This window comes from Microtus pennsylvanicus, chromosome 8, assembly GCF_037038515.1.
Source record: "Microtus pennsylvanicus isolate mMicPen1 chromosome 8, mMicPen1.hap1, whole genome shotgun sequence".
Taxonomy (NCBI): domain Eukaryota; kingdom Metazoa; phylum Chordata; class Mammalia; order Rodentia; family Cricetidae; genus Microtus; species Microtus pennsylvanicus.
The window spans coordinates 7535835-7559662 of NC_134586.1; the positions used below are offsets into that span (position 1 = coordinate 7535835).

General features: G+C 41.8%; 2 protein-coding genes across 8 annotated transcripts in view; one reads left to right on the forward strand and one right to left on the reverse strand.

Annotated features, from left to right (window-relative positions):
• The window catches only part of Abcc9 (ATP binding cassette subfamily C member 9), a 122974-nt gene extending 108791 nt beyond the window's left edge, over positions 1-14183 (forward strand). For 4 of the 7 annotated variants that reach the window (XM_075982383.1, XM_075982382.1, XM_075982387.1 and 1 more), the window contains 7 exons: positions 218-296; positions 2631-2739; positions 4249-4352; positions 5159-5292; positions 8454-8516; positions 8875-9050; positions 11349-11460. In XM_075982383.1, the coding sequence (XP_075838498.1) occupies positions 218-296; positions 2631-2739; positions 4249-4352; positions 5159-5292; positions 8454-8516; positions 8875-9012 (627 nt within the window). In that variant the 3' untranslated portion in view covers positions 9013-9050; positions 11349-11460. Of the gene's footprint in view, positions 1-217; positions 297-2630; positions 2740-4248; positions 4353-5158; positions 5293-8453; positions 8517-8874; positions 9051-11348 lie in introns of all 7 variants that reach the window. The other 3 variants (XM_075982386.1, XM_075982385.1, XM_075982388.1) reach the window with 1 other exon arrangement.
• Slco1b3 (solute carrier organic anion transporter family member 1B3) overlaps positions 1-23828 on the reverse strand; it is a 1042880-nt gene that overhangs the window by 99153 nt on the left and 919899 nt on the right. The gene's annotated exons all lie outside the window — the stretch shown is intronic.

Sequence of the window (23828 nt, forward strand, 5' to 3'; positions counted from 1 at the left end):
CTAAACGGGAAACAACACAGCCATACAGAAAAAAAAAATAGGAGGCAATCATTACTTCAGTGAGGACTCTATTTTTTATCATAATTCATGATAAGAAAATTGTGATGCAATTTTTTGAGCAAGTTTATACTTTTCCCATGATACCTTGACTAAGTTAGAAATACCTCGATCCGTTTCATGCCTTTGTCTGAGTCTTGACTGCTCTTGCTTTTCGCAGGTGGGCATTTGTGGTCGTACTGGAAGCGGGAAGTCGTCCTTATCTCTGGCGTTCTTCAGAATGGTCGACATATTTGATGGTGAGTTGTGAACTGAGATTTGGTCAACCGGGTGACCTTTTGTGGCCTAGTGTGTATAGGTCTTGCCACCCAGACTGACAACCTGGACTCATTCAGTACTCAGAACCTACAGAGTGGGAAGAGACACTGACTCTTGCTTTCCCATGAGACACTGTCCTCTAGGTTTCACATGCACCCCAGTGTGCGCACCTGTGCTTGTGCAACACACAAAGGCATACACACTAAAGAAATAAAATATTTTACAAATAATAGAGCCCAATCAATTTACCCAATTCTGCACAAATAAACAGCACATATTCATCAGGACTTCATATCCGGCACATGGGTTGAGGCAGGCACCCCAGACAACAAAAGAACATAGAACTGGGAAAATAAAATGATCATCCAAAACAAAGACCTAGAGACAGCTGCCAGTGGGTTGTAGTGAACTTCTAGAAAGAACACAGTCAGCACACTGAACATCAACAGATGACAGTGAAATTTGGGAGGAAAAGGAAAAGAAAGGTTGGTTTGTTCTCTCCCAGATTAAAAAAAAAATGTCTTTCTCTACTGAAGGAAAAAGAAAGCACACAGAAATACCTGCACTTATAATTTAGTCATGTGACTTTTGTAGCTTGTGTTCTTAATGACACCATTTAAGGATGCTGAAATATTTTGTGTGTAAACAAATCTTGCTGCAAAATGCTAAATTCACGTCCACAATATTCGAATATTTATTTGCTATAACAGCAGAGATCATTTAATCTTTGTTTTAGAAAAGTAATATGTCATATTATTTAGTTTACCAAGTGGCTATAAACAGGTCAACACATAAGCCATTCCTGATGAAAGGGACTCCAGCAATGACCCTGACATTTAGCCCAGTGAATGATTGCTACTACTGTGTCCATTGACTATGGTGATAGTTACAGTACTTGGTATTTTTATTACACTTGATAACTTATGTAATTTACAAAACTCTGTGAGAGAAAAGCTCAGTTTGTGAGCAACAAAACTGAACTGTAGCTGGGCATGGTGGTGCACGCCTTTAATTCCAGCCTTCAGGAGACAGAGGCTGGTGAATCTCTGTGAGTTTGAGGACAACCTGGTCTACATAATGGAGAGAATGGTCTCAAAATATGTATGTGTGTGTGTATATATATATATATATATATAACATATATGCACATACACCTTTATGTACAGTTATGTACACACACACACACACACACACGCATATATATGAACCATAGAAGTCAGAATGGAGGAAGGTTAAAATTCGGTGGCATAGTAAGCATTCACCAGCAGGTTAGTGACGTTAGTGGTTTGTTCATTCCCTGGTGGGCAATGCCTTCAGCAGAGTTTGTGTTTCTGGGCAATTATACAGTTCAAAGACAGCTGATGGATTGTTTTCACTTAGCAAAACTGTGATTATGGCTGAGCTTGTTTGGTGAGCCTGCTCCTCAAGCATCTCCAAAGGTGACCTTAGGCCTCCTGAGAACCATAACTAACTCGAGACCCTTTTAGTAGCAGGCATTGGTTAATATGCTAATAGACGCTATGTCGTCCCTGAAAGAAACCATTTACGCTCATCTTTGCTTCTCCTTGAATAAAGTCCCTGCTTATTACTAAGTGGGCCAACACCACCATTCTGAGATCATATCTGTCTCACAAGGAACACTGTCTTTGCATGACAAGGATGAGGAAATTAACCTCTGGTAAAGGGGACGTAAAGAATGTGTAGCCCTGTAAGTCTACAGGCAGTATGGGCTACAATTGGTAAATCTGATCTCATGTCGGAATTTGCTTTCCTGTTCATAATGCCTTGTACTATTCCTTACAGCCATGGGTGACAGGCCAAAGGCTTTGTCTTCAAGAAGTTTGTATGTATGGAGCTAGACAATAAAAATTAAATAAATACATACATGATGTCTGATTCCAACAAATCCTATAAAACAAGAAGGAGAGGTAAAGGCATTCTAGAAGAAACAGTATCCAAAGGAGAAAAGTGATTTTAGCTCTCATGGCCGAATACTGAATAGTAACAGAACATTCCAGAACATTCCTTCAGGGGAAAATATGTCAGAAAGACAAATCTCCCCAGAAGTGTACATTTTGTTAGAGACAGATGTTTCTAATTCTTTAATGGGAAGTTTTACATTCTGTGTTTCAACCCAGAACTTGGAAAAAAAATTTTATTACTTCATTCATTGTGGAGCTGCAACTGAGTCCAGGGCCTCATGGCCAGGCAAAGGTGGAAGAGAGAAGGGGAGAACAATTTTAATTATTAAATGAATGAAACTCTCTCTCTCATGAGTTTGCTACATGTCTGTGGCGTTTATTTTTCTGTAACAGGAAAGATAGTCATTGATGGAATAGATATTTCCAAACTGCCCCTGCACACACTACGCTCTAGACTTTCCATCATTCTCCAGGACCCAATCCTGTTCAGCGGCTCTATCAGGTGAGTGCTCTAATTTGCTGACTTTATCAAGATGAGAAAGCTGATCACGCTGCCCCATAACTGGAATAGAAGCACCCAGGTGTGATAGCCTAGATGTGCGCTTTGAGCTCTCTCCTGTTCAATTCTATAAAGCCCACAGTGACTGACAATGTTTTTGAGCTATCCCACCCCATAGACACTTGTCTGGTTCCTGTGTGTTGGTCCTGAGCTTAGAGGATAATGTAGATCATCACTATCTGCCTCCCTGCCTCTCACAACTTTTGCTCTCCTCTAAGATCACTTGGACAAAGTGGCTCCAGAGGTCTCTGGCCCTGGTATGTCATTTCCCATAAATCAGTAAAAAGTTTAAAACAGCTGGAGATATTTACTCCCCCAGTAGCTGCTTTTAATCCTCAGAAAATCCTTTGGGGTCATATTATTATCTCCACGTTACAAATGATTGTGTTGAACCTCAAAGCTGTTGTGGCTTTCCCACGTTCCTATTCTGTTTAAGTGGTAGAATTGCCATCCAGTAGCAGACTATCTGAGTCCAGGGTCTACCAAGACATCTATGGGATCATTGGGTGCATGGGTGGGGGAGGTGTGGCTGTGTGTGTAAGTCTGGCTTGTTTGGTTTTGCTTTGTTTTCATCTTTCTCCCCTGACTCCCTTTCCTGTCATCGCTTAATTACAAAGAAGTATTTGTTCCCCCCATTCAAGAATTATTATTTATGTTGAAGAAAAACATGTATGAACTATTATTCATTATTCACCTGTAAGATTTCTTTAATTTAAAGTCCTAGTGGTCCAGCCTTAGACAAAGAACTGTTGGGTAACCAAGGAGAGTGGGGTAGAGTATTCCTTGGGAATTAATTATCCAATATGAGGTGGTCATCCCTAGAAACATATGCATGCAAGTAACATCATATGGACTGAGAAGGTTGTATTTTTATATTTGTATATACACCTATATGTATACACACATACATATGCATACATACATACAAACAGACAGGCAATTAAAGAAATATAGGCCATGAATGTGAGAGACAGAAGGGAGCTATCCATATGGGAAAGTTGGCAGGAGGAAAGAGAAATGAAGAAATTATGTAATTATATTTTCATTTTAAAAGTAAAAATATTTTTAAAAAGTTCTAGATGCACCAAGTTATTTAGCAGTAATATATCCACTTGTATCTCTGCTATACTCCAAATTCTTCTAATGTGTATTACATATTCCCATATAGACTTAAGTGTTTAACATCAGTCCTATGGGATAGTTACTAGACAGTATTTGGATTATACTAAGCACGATAAAGATTCAGGAAATAACATTGGTCATATTATATTATATTATATATGCAAATACGCCTAGTAATGTCAAAAATGTTTGGGCTAACATTAAAGGTCCTTTATACATTCATCACTAAAGTACAGATTTTAGGTTTGCTCTGAGCTGAGCCCTGTCCTGGTGATGAATATATTGTCTCGTGTTTATTATTGACTGATAAGCAGAGATCTTTCCTTATAGGTTCAACTTGGATCCTGAGTGCAAATGCACAGATGACAGGCTGTGGGAGGCTCTGGAAATCGCCCAGCTGAAGAACATGGTGAAATCTCTGCCGGGAGGCCTAGGTAAACCTTCCATTAATTAGTTACTTAGAACTACACAACTGACTCCACATGCCTCTAGCTCCTGGCTCAGTTGGATGGCCTAATTCTAGAGCCAATTTTTTTTATCTAAAAAAATTATTTATTTTTTTATGTGAACCTGTTTGTCTGTATGTGTATCATGTGCATGCAGCCATTGCTCACAAAGGCCTGAAGAGGAGTTATAGGAGGTTATGAGCCATCATGTACATGCTGGGGAAAAGAAAACATAGGTCCCTTGCAAGGGCAGACAGTGCTCTTAACTGCTGAGCCATGTCTCAGCCCTTATCTACTTTGGTTGTTTGTTTTAATAGAGTTACAGTAGTACTGGAGATGAAAATGAACTCAACCCCCATCCACTGTGACAGTACAGATTAGCGGGTGATATAACAGAAAGAGAAGTGGAATTGGGCTTGACATATTCTGCTTCTTCTCAAGCCCTTCTTCACATTAGCTAAATGTGACGTTGGACAAACCATTTGCTCTCCCTAGGCCACAGGTAGATAAGTTCCACAGTCTCCTGGGAGAACTGGGTTAAATAATTCAGCGATTCCCAAGGTCTTTTGGTCTTGCAAATGTCCTAGCAGTATTTCTTAGATGTTAGCACACAATTCTCCACATGTTGTCACAGAGAAAATGAACCAATCTTATCTTCTCTCTGACTCTCAGGATGCCATCTCTTCAACAGCACACCAGGCTAGTCATGCATATGTTGTGTTTTTCCTGATCCCTTTCAGCCCTCCAAAAGTTACTAACTATTCTTAGTGAGTCTCTTGCTTGTCCTGCCTCAGATGCCACTGTCACTGAAGGTGGGGAAAACTTCAGCGTTGGGCAGAGGCAGCTGTTTTGCTTGGCCAGGGCCTTCGTGCGAAAAAGCAGTATACTCATCATGGACGAAGCCACGGCCTCCATTGACATGGCCACGGTAAGTTTCCACCTCTGCTGTGAAAGCCAGGGTGTTGGAAATGCATTGGAAAATGGCAGAGAATTCTTTTTTTTAATATTTATTTATTATGTATACAATATTCTGTCTGTGTGTATGCCTGCAGGCCAGAAGAGGGCACCAGACCCCATTTCAGATGGTTGTGAGCCACCATGTAGTTGCTGGGAATTGAACTCAGAACCTTTGGAGGAGCAGGCAATGCTCTTAGCCTCTGAGCCATCTCTCCAGCCTGGCAGCGAATTCTTCTAACTGGGTTCTGAATCCTCAGTTCTATCGTTGCAAATGACTCCCCAACCAATTCCTTGATCAACCAAAAGGAGTTTCTGTTACCAAGACTCACTTTTAATAATCCACACTAGGACTGGAGACTCATTGACTAAAAAACAAACTCAACATTCATCCACTGGGAGATTACAGATCTACAGGATGATAGAACACAAAAAAAGTGGAATTAAGGTTGGGATATTCTATTTTTTCTTACATCCCACTACACACTGACTGACTGTAACCTTGGACAAGCAACTTGACCTTGTCTCTTAACCTCTTCTTAACGCTTTCTTTTGACATGAATTCAGACTACTAAAACTGTTGAGAAGAAATGAGAAATAAGGACCAGATACCTATTTGTACACACACACACACACACACACATACCACACAAACATAAGGGGGTGGACATTATGAAGTCATCATCTATATTATACACCATAGAGTCAATCAAGCAAACAAGCATGTCTTTAGCCCAAGCAATTGACCACATTTCTTTGTAGTGGAAATGTTGGAAATCTATCAACATATTTGCAATATGTGACTTTATAATTGACTGCATTTATTGTGCCAAGAAATGGATGGAGAAACAGTAAGTACCATGGAGGACAGAGAGAAGAGGGACCCCTGGCACATCTTTGGGGGAATGAACATTAGTACAGCTATTTTGAAAAACATAGAGAATCTCCTCAAAAACAAAAAATAGATCTCCCGTATGACCCAGCAAACCCACTACTGGGTGTACTTCAAAAGGACTCAGACTGTAATAGACAGGTCTCCACATGGCCTTGCTCCCCTCAACATTATTGTGTGTGTAGAAAGGCAGATAATAAGAATGTGCTGTGTAGAGATCATGGGATGCCATGCAGCCTTTGAGAAGGGGGTCACTCTACCACTTGTGACAGTGTGGTTGGAACTGGAGGGCACTGTGCTAATGATCCAGTCACAGGAAGACAAATTCTGTATGGCTTCCCTGATAGAGAATCTAAGAGAAATCAATATCATGGAGACAAAGCAGAGCTGTTGGTATGGAGCTCATGGAGGGATTACCTAGGGGAGAAACGAAAGAGAGGGAAGGGGAAAGAGGCTGTTTAGCAGAGGTCTCAGCCTGGAAGACTCATCAGGACCAGATCTTTATTTTCTATACCTCCCCAGGTGTCATATTCCAGGGTTCAGCAGATGAGAGCAGTGTGCTGGAATAAGGAATAAGGGCACTGGTCATGAGAACTCAGCTGCGGAATATAAACCTCTTTTCAGTACACCACAATAGCTACAGCCATCCGTTGGCTTCAACAATTTGTGTTGTTAAGATGAATAATGGCTTGAGTTAAGAATTGCCTCCCCCGTGGACTCATGGGAAAGGCCAGAGCCTTTACATCCCTAACTCCATGCTGCTTTCTTGCTACTCACTTCAAACTGGGTGAAATGACACCCAAGTAAAACCACTTCAAGATTGTTAAGAACCAACCATATATGAAGGTGTTAATTTGACTCCTTCCCTCCTCCTTGCTCCCTACCCCAGTGTTCTAAGTTAGAGGGTCACTGTGTAATCCTGGCTGGCCTGAAACTCACTATCCTGCCCAAGCTGGCCTCAAATTTGCAATCCTCCTGCCTTGGCCTCCTTAGAGCTAGGGTTACAAACAAACCACTACACCTGGATTCACATCTTTTTGTTTTTAACCTGTTAACACTAATCAAAGTACAGTTCCAAGTTACATGACATCACAATTAACATAGTATAAATAACAAAATGGCCTATGATTGAAAGTAACACAAAATTGGTGTTACCAGTCAGGTTCAAGGACATCTGCTTCAGCATGGCAGAGAGCAGGTGAGGGAGTGAGAGTCAGGACTCAGGCAGCACCAAGCAGTCGGAATGAGATGCGGGGGTAACTGGGTCTTCCTGGAGGAGTGAGGCAAACCCTTCACCCACAGCACTTTTCAGACATAATGGTAACCATAGTTTAGAATGTGAAGAGAAGTATTTCTGTCTTAAACATTCCATATGGGTCAAAAGTGCAAATGTTGGCATAGACTTCGATTTTTCTTTGCTTGTCAAGTCAAAGGTTAGTGCCAGGGTAGGCTTTGCTTAGCTTCAGTCATATGCTGCTTGTGGTCAAATAGAAGCAAGCGCTTCCAGGCTTCTGTGGTTAATTTTCTCCTCTGAGTTCCTGGCAAATCTGTAAGTCAGAAGGACTGCTGAGCTATCCTTTTCAGTTAGCATGGATCTCATCATGGCATTTTCAGACATAAACGCCACCACTGTCCTTCTTTCTCATTCTTGCCCATCCCCCCGCTGCCATTACCTATCCCCCCCACACACACTTCCGCTTCCTCCAAGGTCTTCCCTTCTGCTTTCAACTCACGGTGCATCCCATTACTCCCACCCAGCCCCTAAGATCTTCCTCTGGGGCTGCAGAGCTGCCCAGCGGTGAGGAGCATGCCCTGATCTAGCAGAGGGCTCGGGTTCGGGTCCCAGATTCACATCTGCTAGCTCAGGATCACCTCTAACTCTGTTTCAGGGAGTTTGGTGCCCTCTTCTGGCTTCTGTGGGTGCCTGCACACTCTCAGCATAAATGCACATGGCATGCACAAGGAGAAAAAATGTTTTAAATAAATTATTTTTTAAGAAAGATATCTTCCTTCTTTCTCACGGTCCCCTTTCTACTTAGGACTACTGACTCTCCTTGCATTTTGAAGGCATTTCCAAAACCCAGCCTGCTACTACTTAGGCTTCATCCTTAACACCACAGAAACCTTGGAGTCAGCAAGCTTAGAAGGAACTAGGCAATGGAGTATCAATCTTGGCGTATAAGATGCTTTGACGACAGAAAATAGGCTCCTGAAAATTAAACCTTTTCTTTTCCTTTCGGCAGGAAAACATTTTGCAGAAGGTGGTAATGACAGCCTTTGCGGACCGCACAGTCGTGACCATAGCTGTAAGTGACAGGCGTGGGGTCTCTTCCCTTCTTTGTAGCTCGGGTTCCTAAGTTCCATTCCCAATTTAACTAATATTTATATACACTTTCTCTATTTCTACTCATTTACCCGTTTTAAAGCCGAAGACAACGAGATGCCCATGGCATGGGGAGGCAATGTCCCTTCCTTAGGTAGCAGTGATTAGGTTGATGAGTCAGTTAGCCCCAGTTTGATAGCTTGCAAGGGCGTTAGTTTTCTGACTCTCCCTTGTGTTTGGCGGGATCTTTGCTCTCACTGCAGCCCCCTGAAGACTGTTCTGGAAACGCTCTTCCATTCTTCCCTCGCTGACGCTCTTCTCTCTATGGCTCTCTCCTCCAGCACCGCGTCTCTTCTATTGTGGACGCAGACCTTGTTTTAGTCTTTTCGGAGGGTATTTTAGTGGAGTGTGACACTGCTCCAAACTTGCTCGAACACAAGAATGGCCTTTTCTCTACTTTGGTGATGACCAACAAGTAGATCACCGTGCTCTGCTCTTCCGAGTGCCTCGTTCTCTGGTAGATGTCTGAGCAGACTCGCCCGCGCCTGCTTAAGGCAGAGCTGAGGCTGCGACTGAAGGGGGTGCTGGGGGCGGGGCAGGCGACTAACCATGGGTGTGACCACACAGGTCAGCTGGCCCAAGTGTTTGCATCGTGTGATACTGACAGGGGAGCGTGCTTGTGTTTACAAAGACAGCATTTAAGAAGCAGGAAGCAGGTTTCCCTCTGTGCTAAGTTGATTTGAATCTCTTTCCTAGTCACCCTTAAAAATGCTTCATGTATTTCCTGCATTAAGTAATTTAAAATATCACTTAGTGTAACTGCTGGGGAACCTGAGCTGGTGAGGAACACTTGCTACTCTTGGGAGAAAGCCACCCTCTGAAGGGCATCTTTCTCAAGCTCCAGAAAGTGACTACCCTTGGGGCTCCGGTCGAAAGAAACACCATTTTCTCTAATTTTCCTGATAAGCTCTGTGGTTCCTCTGTCCTGAAGAGGGGCTCACGGGTTCATTCTCTCCACAGTAAATGATCTAGGCTAGAGAACCAGCTGATGTGAATACGGTTTAAGCATTGTCTCACTAGAGACATGTAGGGAGAATTGCCTGTTGCCCCTTCATGAGTGTGAGGAGAGAGGATTGCCAGACTCTTGCTACCCCAGGAGACCAAGTCTCTGCTCTGCATGAAGCATGGTGGTGGTGGTGGTCAGTCCCATGAAGTCTTTATCTTGAAGGTTACTTGATCACGATTTATATCTTTAAATGAAAAATTGCCTTGTTTTTTAACCTAATTTCTAACTGTATTTGTGAAATACTTTTCACTATGCACATCTTATTGTGGAGGTCACTAAACTCCCAGCATCCCACACACACCTAAAGGTCACAGAATGAGGCATGGCTGCAGAAGCCCGTGCTACCCAAGTGGCTCTCCTTGATGATAGCCCTTGCCATAGGCTCCTTGAAGAATGAGCGACATCTCTGCTAACATTTCTCTCTCTGCCTAAAAGTTCCCCCGTGACCTTAGATAACTGCCACTGAAGCATTAAAATCTCTTTTAAAAATATGTGTTTTCCCAGCTTCTCAAAAGAGCCATCACATACCAGATTAGTTCCTGGCATTTATTTATGGAAACGAGTTATTCCTCACTCTCCATTGGATTAATTTCTCTGGAGCATTTTGAGATTTTCTTCAACACTAACTGATCCCACACTTTTTCAACTACAACAAGAAATTGTGTGGATCAATGGAGTAAACACAAATGATGCTTATTTCTGCTGCCTAAGATTTTTCAATGTTCTTACAATTAGTAAACATTATTTTTGACTGTTATAGTAATGTTTATAAAACTGTCTTCACAGACATAAAAGCCAAATTCTTTTTTAAGCACCTCTGATATGGCTTTTGAAGAAATACTATTTTTTTCTGAAGAGAAAATGCATCAAGAGCTATAAAGTGATTTGCTACGTTTATTCCTTCCAAATGCGTGGGGGTGCACATGGCTCTGCTCTTTTCTCAAAGATGGCATTGCCCTCCAGCTTCTGACAAATTCCTAAAAATAGCCGTGGGTGACTACTTGAAAGTGGCTAGTGGCATGTGAGATTCACCATATGTCTAAACTACATCACGCATCTTTAGATTTTTGTGGGATAGGCTGATCTCAGCAAGAATAAACACCAGCACAGAGGGTTTTTCTTCTAAGCCAACAAGAGAATTCCTAACAGCAGCTGGCAGTGATCGTCTGCTTACATGTGCCAGAAAAGGTGTGCAGTGTCCACACAAATTATCTCCCATTGTGCTGGAAGGCGGGGCCGCCGCCGCCATCATTATAGGTGCAAAGCTGCAGCATGCATGGTGGGGATGCTGATGCCGATTGCCCAGGTAACAGGTGTGGGAGCTGGAGCATGAGCTGGTCTGCCATCAGAGTCTGCTCACATACGTTATTACATTACTCATCGAGGTTGGTGACTACCCAAGGTAGCCAGGTCCAGTCACAGGATGCAAACACTTTGCCCCCTGAAGCTAGGAAAGCCTGTCTCAATAATGATTCCACGATGATTATTCCGGTAGTTATCTAGGTCATCTCTCCATTTTTCTTCATCTGTCTGAACCCTGATGACATCCCTGATAAAGGGAGAGAGGGAAGACCCACTGCTGAAGAACATTTTAATGATTCATGATTACACACTGCATGCTCAAAGTAAAGAAGTAACCATGCATGACCAGCCTGTGAAGTGTTCATAGTCATTGCTTTGCTTTGACCCATGTGTTCAAATTCATAACAAATATTCTTGGGTTTTTTTTTTTAATGTCTGTTCGCACAGCACCGAGTCCATACCATTTTGACGGCAGACCTGGTTATTGTGATGAAGCGAGGAAACATTTTGGAATATGACACTCCAGAAAGCCTCTTGGCCCAGGAAGATGGGGTGTTTGCTTCATTCGTTCGTGCGGACATGTGAGGGGATGCCTTTGCAGTACTGCTCAGATTCAAGCGCCTGCAGTCAGCCCACTGAGGGCGCCTCACCTTGGCCTTCATAGGGCGGCGCCCTAAGCTTCAGCGGATTTCTGTATGGAAAGCTGAGGTCTCTGCTTCATGCTTGGTGTAACAGTTTCCTGAGATACACTCCTTGTAGGTTCATCATTGGCTTATTTTTCTAATGAGCAGGCCAGGTTAGAATAGTAGGCTAGTTTAACACATGCAGGTTCCCATAAGAGGTGAGTCAGTTTGAGTTAAGCCTGGTCAATGTCTGTCACACATGGGAGCTGAGGTGAGTCCTCTGTATAACCACACTGCCTCGCTGTCAGGTGCCCGTGTAGGAAGAGAATAAAAAAAATTTCATTTTCTAATGAAATACTCAAGGTCATGATCAACTTTAGGAGAGTATTTTCTATGCTTTTAACATTAGTAATATTTTTTTAATTTTTCCCCTTTAAGTAATTTCCTTCACCAAAAATGATCACATTTTTGGCACCTCTGTAAAACCAGCCTCTTCCAAGAGAAAGATCACAGCAAGGGGTTGAGTATTTGAAAACTTTATACATGTCTCTAATTTCCTCTGTTTAATAAGGAGAAAGTTCAAGTTAGCTTCCATCCTTCAGTGATGGGTCAGTGAAGCTTTCTGGAGTTTAGTTCTTTATCAGTCAGGTAATGGCTCTGAACCCTGAAATGCTATTCAGGACTCAAAAAATATAGGTAAATGGCCTTATCTATCACACACACACATGCACGCACTCTCTCTGTCTCTCTCTGTCTTGTTCTCTTTTTCTCTGTATATATATATATATATATATATATATATATATATATACACACACACACACATATACACATATCTATAATTTTCATGCCACATCTTAGCTGTATGCTAATCTCGGCAAGTACACATTCCTCCAGGGTACCAGATTCCCTACAATACTTTTCTGTGGGAGAGTTACATAGGTAGTGAGTGCTTATCTGTCCTTGACAAGTTTCACCCATAGACGTTGATGACACACATGTGGCCATTTGTTCTAATTTTAGTGCACAAGAGTGTACCAGAAATCTGCAGGCTATTGGTGTCCTATTTTACCAAGATGCTAGTTAGTAAAGTCTAGCTTGCTGAATATTTGTTTCGCTGTTATTCTAGCTAAACTCTTGCCCATCTGATACAAGCATTGATGAATTTCATATCAGAGTCTTCACACGTTGCAAGATCTCCAAGACTCATAATTGATGGGTAATGCATTTGTTTCAGGACTTAAAATTCTTGTGCATCAGAATATACCAATGTGCCTTCAAGATGCAGAACCCTATTGTAAGGACTTCATGAAGACGGACAAAAATGGTTCTAATTGCTTTACTTAAGTCACCACCATTTTTGTCCCAAATATAAAACTTTATTAGGAGAAAATAACGTTCTAGTTGCAGAAAGTCAGTAGATCACAGTCATTGCTGAAAAATTCAATCTCAAAATTACTTTGCAAAAATTTGACTAATCTACTAAAACACTGTTGGTTTGAAAAGGCTCTGTTGGGGCTGAATATCCATGATGTTTGGTATCAAGTCACGCTTCCTCTCATATGGAGAGCTTTGTCTATAGACATAGCCCCTTCAGATGCAAAACTACAGTATCCTGTACACAAGGGAGCTTTGGGTCCCTAGAACCTTTACTTACTTAAGTTGAGTAAATATTTGATTATCTGTGAAACCAAACCCACCAGATGGAGGCAGGGGGATATTCTCAGTCAGTAAATCATATATTATTTTGTTTGTGTTACCTTCAATGACAGAAAAGAGTTTGTAGGCAAAATTTCTCTGTGCCTTGGAAGCCACTCCCAAAACATTCAGAGACATAGTACTAATTATAAATGCTCGGCCGATAACTTAGGCTTGTCTCTAGTCAGCTCTTACAACTTAAATTATTATTCTATGTGCTACCCGAGGTTTGTTTACCTCATCTATAAACTTCCCAGGTTGCTGCTTCTGTGTCTGGCTTGCAAGTCTCCAACTCTACCCTTCTTCTTCCCAGTATTCTCTCTGCCCCCTCCAATCCCGCCTTGCTATGGGCCAATCAGCTTTGTATTAACAATGAGAACAACACATCTTCACAGTGTACAGAGACTGTTCCACAGAAAGCGTTTTTACTACTTGTTTTAAGAAAAATGTCATGGAAAAAAATAATCTCAACAGAGTTAAACTTTACATTCATCTAACCAAATCAACTTCATAAATATTTATTCTTTACTATCTATAAAAATAATTAGGACAAGAAAGTTCATAGCAAAATGACAGGGTTATTGGTGTCATTGTTCAAGTAAAGATAGTTTCCCTCAGAGGTGGTGACCCTCTACTGTTTCTCACTGGATCTAGATTAGGTACCACAAGATCTTTCTAAGTAACTGGTATTATGATCTGTACTATACCTTGTTTATCTTTGTGCCCTTGGCATTAAAGACAAATATATAACTCCAAATATATATGGCAATTTATGCATTGATTCTTTTTACTGCTAGCCACACGACTGTAACTATGGGTTACTATTTACTAGTCCTTGATATGTTTATTCTATTTATTCTCAGTATATTAAATTTGTTTATTATGTACTCTGTATGTTTACTCTCTATAGTTCATGAGAACATATTGGCTTATCTAACATAATAAACTAGTCCTTTTGTTTACTCAATTACAGTGGGTGGCTTTTCTTCCACAGACAGTTCCATTGCATGTTAAGCAGTCAAAAGATGTTAAGTCAACATACATGCCAGCCAATACCTGACCTGTCTTCCTTCATGATTTCCAAGACAAATCATGACAAGAGTCATGCATGTGTATCATCACTTTAAAAACAGACTCCAGGACTGTTTCCAGGACTTTCTCATTCTCCTATCCCCCCTCCTTCCTCTTCTCTTCTTCTTCATTTTTATTTTTATTTTTCTAACACCTTGAACTTGAAGTGTTTTTATGACTGGAATTTTCCCAAACAGTTACTGACTGGTTCTTTTGATTGTATGATTGTCTTCTAATCTATCTATCACTTGTCACTTATTTTCTTACAGTCATTGGATTCTGTTATTATAAAACTAGCCCCCATGTTGACCCCATTGCCTAAAACTATACACCACAGGTTCAAAGGAGAAACACAGTGAAAAGGATGCATCTGAAATGTAAATTCAGTTTTTTTCTTCAGTACCTGTATTTTATTGACATTGTTGATTTATTAAGCATTGGCAAGATTCACTGGCTCAGACTCACAAAAGAAGAGATTTTATGTTTTTCTTGCAAGTGCCTCAGATGAGATTTATTATTGGCCAAGTTTGGGTGAAGTCACCTAAGCCTGCCCCACACCCTCTTCTTTCACTATTTAGCTGAGCCTGGCCTTGAACTCACGAGTGATCCTCTGGCTTCAGCCTCCAAAGGGCTGAAGCCCCATGCCTGGCTATACTTTTTGCCACTGACATCACATTACCCTGAATTACTCAGACTCCATGGTACGGAATGCAATGTACCATCACCTTAAAAACAGACTCCAGAACTGTTTCCATTCAGTGGACTTACTCTTCCTCCCCCTCCTCTACCTCTTCATTTTTATTTTTCGAACACCTTGAACTTGAAGTGTTTCTATGACTGGTGTTTCTCGCTGATGCAATCTTGTTTTGAATCTCATCTGAGAAGATAGCTAGGGCTCACAACACCATTTTTTTCTTTTATTTGCCATTTCACCAGCAGTGGAAATTCTAAGCATGAATATTTTTCATGAGAATGCGATGTGTACTTTCCACACTTGAGTTACCTATCAAATCCTTGCTTGTGACTGTGGAGTTTGAGTTCCAAATGGACATGTTCTATTCCGTGTACATTTCCAGATGTAAATGATGGACACAGGTACCTGGTTTGGGGGTGGGGTTGTTGCCAGTGTTTCCCAGTTTCCCAGGGTGGAAGGAGTGGAAGGGATCATAATGGCTGTTCTCTTTTCTCTGTCACAATTTGTTCTTCAAATATTTTCATCTTTACATGTTGATGTGATCGCACTATGTGTCTTCCACATAGAATTTAAATCACCTCTCATTGTGTGCCTCACAGCAAATTTCTAATGGCCATTCACATGATAGTCAGCAATACCCTGTTTCTCAAAGAGCAAAGGTCAGGAAAGCCATGCCAATTAGAACTGGAATTCAGGAAAATCAGGGCTCAGGAAAACCATTGACGGGGACATATCTAGAAGTCAGTTTGGGAACTGGCCACTCCAATGGGTTTTCATTTTCTTTCTGTTACATTACCATTTCTGCTGCCTTTTTGCCTTACACATAGACTTTATGAACAACTTTAATGTTTTCTCACCTTCCACACAGCCTTTATGACTAATTTAACACAAAATTCTCTTGTTTCCCAGCTTATAGCCACCTCTGCTTCTCTTGTTGTCTGCCCAAGGGATTGGACAAGTGAGTAGTCAGCTTCCTCAAGGTTCTTTCTCTGTATACCTGGGACAGTTTTGCCCTGCATCTGTCTACGTCAAGAATTTGCCTCTGAGGTCAAAGCTGTGACCAGGTGGTATGCACTGATCAGCAGTAAAGTCTGCGTTGGAGGGATGGCTTGGTGGTTAAGTTCAGCTCCCAGTTCCCATGTTGGATGACTCACAGCCACCTGTAATTACAGTTCCAGGGGATCCCACTTCTTCTTCTTCCACGAGCCCTTCGACTCATACAAGCACATACTCTTTCTTCCCACACACATGTACATTTAATTAAAAAGGAAACAATTTAAAGATGTAAATCTTTATGCTGAGGAAAACTTAACACAAATTAGAAGTGACGTGACAGCCTGTGATCTCATAAAATCCAAACCACCAATAGTAGTTCTAAGGGAATGATGCACTGCACTGACCCCTGATGCACTGCACTGACCATTGATGCACTGCACTGGCCACTGATGCACTGCACTGACCCCTGATGAACTGCGCTGACTATTGATGCACTGCACTGGCCACTGATCGACTTCACTGACCACTGATGCACTGCACTAACCATTGATCGACTTCACTGACCACTGATGCACTGCACTGGCCATTGATTGACTTCACTAACCACTGATGCACTGCACTAACCATTGATTGACTTCACTGACCACTGATGCACTGCACTAACCATTGATCGACTTCACTGACCACTGATGCACTGCACTGGCCATTGATTGACTTCACTGACCACTGATGCACTGCACTAACCATTGATTGACTTCACTGACCACTGATGCACTGCACTGGCCATTGATTGACTTCACTGACCACTGATGCACTGCACTGACCCCTGATGCACTGCACTGGCCACTGATGGACTGCGCTGACCCCTGATGCACTGCACTGACCATGATGGACTTCACTGACCACTGATGAACTTCATTGAACACTGATGCACTGCACTGACCCCTGATGAACTTCATTGAACACTGATGGACTGCACTGACCACTGATGCACTGCACTGACCACTGATGAACTTCATTGAACACTGATGCACTGTACTGACCACTGATGGACTGCACTGACCACTGATGCACTGCACTGACCACTGATGCACTGCACTGACCCCTGATGAACTTCATTGAACACTGATGCACTGCACTGACCACTGATGCACTGCACTGACCCCTGATGAACTTCATTGAACACTGATGCACTGCACTAACCACTGATGCACTGCACTAACCACTGATGCACTGCACTAACCACTGATGCACTGCACTGACCCCTGATGAACTTCATTGAACACTGATGCACTGCACTAACCACTGATGGACTGCGCTGACCACTGATGCACTGCACTGACCCCTGATGAACTTCATTGAACACTGATGCACTACACTAACCACTGATGCACTGCACTAACCACTGATGCACTGCACTAACCACTGATGCACTGCACTGACCCCTGATGCACTGCACTGACCCCTGATGCACTGCACTGACCCCTGATGGACTGCACTGACCACTGATGCACTGCACTGACCACTGATGCACTGCACTGACCCCTGATGAACTTCATTGAACACTGATGCACTACACTAACCACTGATGCACTGCACTAACCACTGATGCACTGCACTGACCCCTGATGCACTGCACTGACCACTGATGCACTGCACTGACCCCTGATGCACTGCACTGACCACTGATGCACTGCGCTGACCACTGATGCACTGCACTGACCACTGATGGACTGTGATGTCCCCTGATGCACTGCACTGACCCCTGATGAACTTCATTGAACATTGATGCACTGCACTGACCCTTGATGCAATGTACTAGCCACTGGCTGCTTTCATCTTTTAGGGGGAAGGGTGTTTAAAGACAAAGTCTTTCCTGTTCTGCTTATCACATGATCAAATCAGCTGACTGACAAAAACTTTTGTGTCCAGTGTCTCCCAGCCTACTTCTGCCATGGCTGGAGGAAAAGTCCAAACAAAAATGTGGGGTTTTTTTGAAAACAAGAAATCGAAACAAAAATCTACCACAAGGAATCACCTCCAGATACTGGCTTTTAAGCCCGAGTTTGACTTTCCAATTGAAATGACTATACCACACGGCTTCCATGAGACATTTGGCACAACCATTCAAGCAGGCAGTCACACATGTCCAGAGCACACTCACCTGCCATATTAGGGCTTCTGACATCATAGACTTTACATGCATTCTTTATTTCTCCCAGAAACCTTCCAACCCCAGACATTTAAAAATGCCAAGCATTTAACCTTCGCATTGCAAGTCTGTCAACAAAAGAAAGAAGGAATCCTGGAAATGTGATGAGTTGGGGTGATGATGGGAGCATCCCTTCATTCCCTCTTCACTGAACTTCTAACTTATATTCACTGTGATAAAAAAAGATTACATTGTGCTGGTGACCACAAGCATTATACAGTGAACGTACAGTTGCCAAAATCCCTAGGCTACACCCAATTTGCGAAGCTTTAAGAGCCTGCCTTTTGAATAGTCACTATCATACTATAAACCTTGTAAAGCCATGGTGTCCTTCTCTTTCTGTGGTGGGATTCTTTCTAAAATACCTCAGCCATGTATTAATTATTGGGCATTAATTCTTTTTTTATTATTATTAAAAATTTCCACCTCCTCTCCTCCCATTTCCCTCCCCGTCCCCTTAATCCTCCTCCCCTTCCCTCTCCAGTCCAAAGAGCAGTCAGGGTTCCCTGCCCTGTGGGAAGTGCAAGGTCCTCCCCCCTCCATCCAGGTCTAGGAAGGTGAGCATCCAAACAGACAATGCTCCCACAAAGCCTGTCCATGCTGTAGAATCAAAACCCAGTGCCATTGTCCTTGGCTTCTCAGTCAGCCCTCATTGTCCACCATGTTCAGAGAGTCTGGTTTGATCACATGCTCCATCAGTCCCAGTCCAACTGGCCTTGGTGAGCTCCCATTAGATTAGTCCCACCGTCTCAGTGGGTGGATGTACCCCTCGCGGTCCTGACTTCCTTGCTCATGTTCTCCCTCCTTCTGCTCCTCATTTGGACCTTGGGAGCTCAGTCCAGTGCTCCAATGTGAGTCTCTGTCTCTATATTCATCCATCACCAGATGAAGGTTCTATGGTGATATGCAAGATATTCATCAGTGTGGCTATAGGATAAGGCCAGTTCAGGCACCCTTTCCTCTGCTGCCCAAGGAACAAGCTGGAGACATCTCCTTGGACACCTGGGAACCCCTCTAGAGTCAAGTCTCTTGCCAACCCTAAAATAGCTCCCTTAATTAAAATATCTACTTCCCTGCTCCCATATCCACCCTTCCTCCATCCCAACTATCTCATTCCCCCAAGCTCTCCCCATCCTCCCCTTCTCCCTTCTCTCTCCCCATCTCCCCTTACCCCCACCCCACCCCACCCCCGTGCTCCCCACTTTTGCCTGGCAATCTTGTCTACTTCCAATATCCAGGAGGATAACTATATGTTTTTCTTTGGATTCACCTTCTTATTTAGCTTCTCTAGGATCACGAATTACAGGCTCAATGTCCTTTATTTATAGCTAGAATCCACTTATGAGTGAGTACATGCCATATTCATCTTTTTGGGTCTGGGTTATCTCACTCAGTAAAGTGTTTTCTATTTCCATCCATTTGCATGCAAAATTCAAGATGTCATTGATTTTTACGGCTGAGTAAAACTCTAAAGTGTATACGTGCCACACCTTCTTTATCCATTCTTCCATTGAGGGGTTGGGCATTAACTCTTGCATGTACTGTTATACTGGATGACTTCTCATTTGGCCGTATAATCTTGATACATAGAATATATACTGGGTGCCTTGAATTCTGGAAAGGGCCCTGCCCAGGAGAAAGGAAATGCTTCTCACTCAGGCCTTAGAGGCAACAAAACCTCCCCTTGGAAAGCTGGAAATGCTAGGCTCTGGATTTTATACTACCATAGTTTCCCCTTTGATCTAGTCACATTAGATGTTACTGCTAAGGCTAAGGATCCCATTCCCTTTAATTCAGCTAGTAAGACTCTGATGCAAATTCTAACCACACAAATGTAGCCAACACATAGTCCTCTTGTTCTTATTTTTAGAATTCTGTACTGATTTAAAGCCCCATACTAATCCTCCCATTATCTACAGGGGCGTTTCACAGCCACACCCTCTCTGAGGCAGTAATAAGACAACTGGTGCTTACTTTATCCATCCTGTCAGCCCTAAGAAATGCAAGCTTGGTATCATTGTTATTTACCAGAGAATTGATAATTACGTCTGCGTGAGTATATAAACTCGAAACCTTGTGGGACTGGGAGGAACATCAAGGACAAACATCAAGAGAGCATTGGAGTGAGCATAGAAAGAATAAATGGGACATTATGAAAACACTTATGTGAATTAATTTGTTTACCGTCTGATATCTTTAGCCAGTTTTCATCTGAGATAGTGGTCCTTTTGAATCCTGAGAGGTTTAAGGGGGCTAAATCCCCAACACAAACATCGATAATATCGGGAACACAAGGCATCTAGGCCTTTGTCCAACAACGTAGGGAGAAAATTAGCAAGCTTCATATTTCATGAGGAATTCTTGGCTAAATGGTATTTTAATAAAACTTAGCTATGCCTGCCAATAAAACATAGGGATGAAATAATGATTTATGGTTTAAATATTATATAACCTCTGTAATGTCTGGTACCATCTCATATCAAACAACACAAGAGAAATAAAAATCACAGGGGAAAAGAACAGAAGAATAATTTGACATCAGCTCAGACATTAATAGAACACATATGATAAAACTGTCCCTTTAAAATTTTGCTACAAGGATAAGAGTAGCTGACATACGCTGAGTATACGTGACAGGAGCCTTGAGACTATGATCTAGTTTAATCTGGAAAAAAGTTCTGCAAAGTAAAATATTTTTATCTGTTTTTATAACTGAGAGTCGGAAAAGCCAACTTGCCCAAACTTCAGTGGAACTAAGAGACAAAGTCAAGCAATCTGACTTTAAGGCTAGATTCTTAACCATGGGACTCACTGAAGACTAGTGAGTTACTTGAGAAGAAGTAATTTATCTTATATATGGCACACAATAAAAGAATAACTATGTGTCTCTATTTAGAAGAGTACTGACAGGGAACTGGGGGGAATTCGAAGGCGGGGTTCTCTAACACTCAGCTCCATCACTTAGTGGGTGCACAATCTAGCATTTAACTTCTAGTTCCTGTTTCTTCATTTGCAAAGAAGGAAAACTCAAACACACGACACACTGCTTCCTCTCCTGAGTTTCATTCACACAAGTGACGACAAAATGACAATATGATTACAAAACATCATCCTGTATGATATTCTAGCAACACGACCTCAGGACACATGCTGCATCTTATGGATACATCTTATTTTTTTAAATCACAATATCAACTTCCCTTTAAATATGAAGTTATAGCCAGGCAGTGGTGGTACATGACTTTAATCCCAGCGCTCAGGAGGCAGAGACAGGTAGACCTGAGTTCGAGGCCAGTCTGATCTACTACGGAGTAGTACAGCAAGACTGTTATAAAGAGAAACCCTGCACTGAAAAACCAATAATAATCATAATAGTGATTAGAATACATTGATATCATAATTATGTAATGGTGAAATCATATATTCAAGATGAGAAATTATATAATTATAGCTCATAATATGAATGCCCCTGAGGTTTTATTAAGGACAAACAATACCAATGTGTTACAGTAAAGTATAGATTTCTTATGGAATTAAAAAAAAAGTCACACACTCAAAATTAAACTGTTTGGGAAAATTAACAACCTAGAATGAAATATTTTTAATGTAACAGTATTTTAACCATTTTCCAGGCGCAATGAACAGTTGCACATATTAAGTCACTGTGATTATGACAGAATTTACAAGACCTGTACAAAGCTCAAGTCAGTCAAAATACCAGCTTGTTAGTCCCACCTCTGGCTGAGATGGAGTGCAGTAATTGATAGCTGTTGGGAGAGAGAAAGTTAATTTTCATCAAGAGTATGGCTCACGGTAGGGCGTGGCTCATGGTAGATCTACCATATTCCGGTTGATGACCACACACTCAAGAGTATATGGGAAGTATATGGATTCATTTGGATTTTTTTTAAGAAAGAAACAAATATAAATGAGGATACAAATCTGGATGGGCATGAAAAGAGGAAGTGGATCTTGTAAGAGTTAGGGGAGACAGGAGAAAATACCATGTATGAAATTCTCAAAGAATTAAAAAAATATATAAATAGCTGGGAATGTTAGCACAAGAGTTAGCAAAATGAATAATCTATCAGAAATTTTAAAGTGTGCCTATCTGTTGATGAGTTTATAAAAACGTGATCAATGTGTTTGGTCGAGAAAACTAGGGAAAAGAACTACCTACCAAGAAACTGGCTAACAACATAGCCTGGGAGAGGACAGAACGCCAGACAGCAGTGAAAGAAGGGTAAATGGCGCGGACAGTTTAGAGACCTGGAAGGACCCACCAGGGCTGAAATGTGTCTGGATCTTACCTTGGGATTCCATGAGCATACAGTTCAACAGATAAACCAAACGGAGAAACCAAGAAACTAAGCTCAGTCAAGTAGGGTTACAACCCTGGACATGGTCTTGCTATGTAGCCATGGCTGGCCTGGAATTAACTGAATTAACTATTACAATTCACAAGCTGGCTTCAGACTCACAGAGAGCTGCCTGCTTCTTCTTCCTGCATGCTGAAATAAAGCTATGCATCACCACCCCTGTCTCAACACAGCAAATGTGCTTTTTGCATTTGAATGACCTCTGGCCTCCAATGCACTCATATGTGCTCGTGCATGCGTGTGTGTGTGTGTGTGTGTGTGTGCATGCGCACACATGTGAGCGTGTATTAAACATTTCACCAAAAAGAACCTGCCTGCTCAGCTATGCAGCTCCACACAGAAGGTGAGGATGTGATCTGTGTCGCATCCTTGACACATCTGCCTCATCAGTTCTACAGACCGGAGACTGGTACCCAAAGCCAGGGGGAGTCAAAGGGAAGTGTTAGACTAATCTTGCCTAGGAAACTGTCTTCGAAAATCAATTGTTTAGAAAACAAAATCCAACATATTAAATAAAATAACAGTTCATCGTAAGAAAATGGACTCTATTACCTCCTTGAGGCAGGATCAGACTTCGTTGACTTTCCAGAGGGAAGCCTTTACCTCTCTGAGGAGCAGAAGAGTGAGGGGGAGATGGAGGAAGTGGGAGGAGAGGAGAGGGGGAACTGGGATTGGTATATAAAAAATAAATAAATAGATGGATAGATAGATAAAATTTTAAAAAGAGAAAATAAACTCTAGCTCAACAATTTTAAGCTAGTGATTTACTTCACTGTGTTAGCTAGTCAAAAGAAGAGTTGCTTAAACATGCGCATTTGTCATAATTTAATTTATTCTCCATCACTGATTAAAAATTAAAAAACATAAAACAAAACGACATCAAAGTTCTTTGCTCTGAAATGTTTCATTGAATCACAAGAAGAAAACCACATTGATCGCCTCCATAATTGCTTATTTATCCCTGGTTAAAACTACGAAAACAATGCATTGCAAACACAGAAAAAAATTAAAAAATAACAAATAAAACACAAATCTGGTCAAAGTTGTAATTACTTTTCAGTCATGCCATGTGATATATGTCCTAGTCGCTTCTTAGCCCTAGTTGTGGACCCAGCTCATTAACGCACGGTTCCGAGAGGTGCAGCTTAACGTCTCCGTTGTACCAACAAGGAAACAAAACAGGGTGAGTAAGTGTGATTTTCAAAACCACCAACAAAAAAAAAAAAGGACAGCACTGTCTTGAGTCTGTGTAGA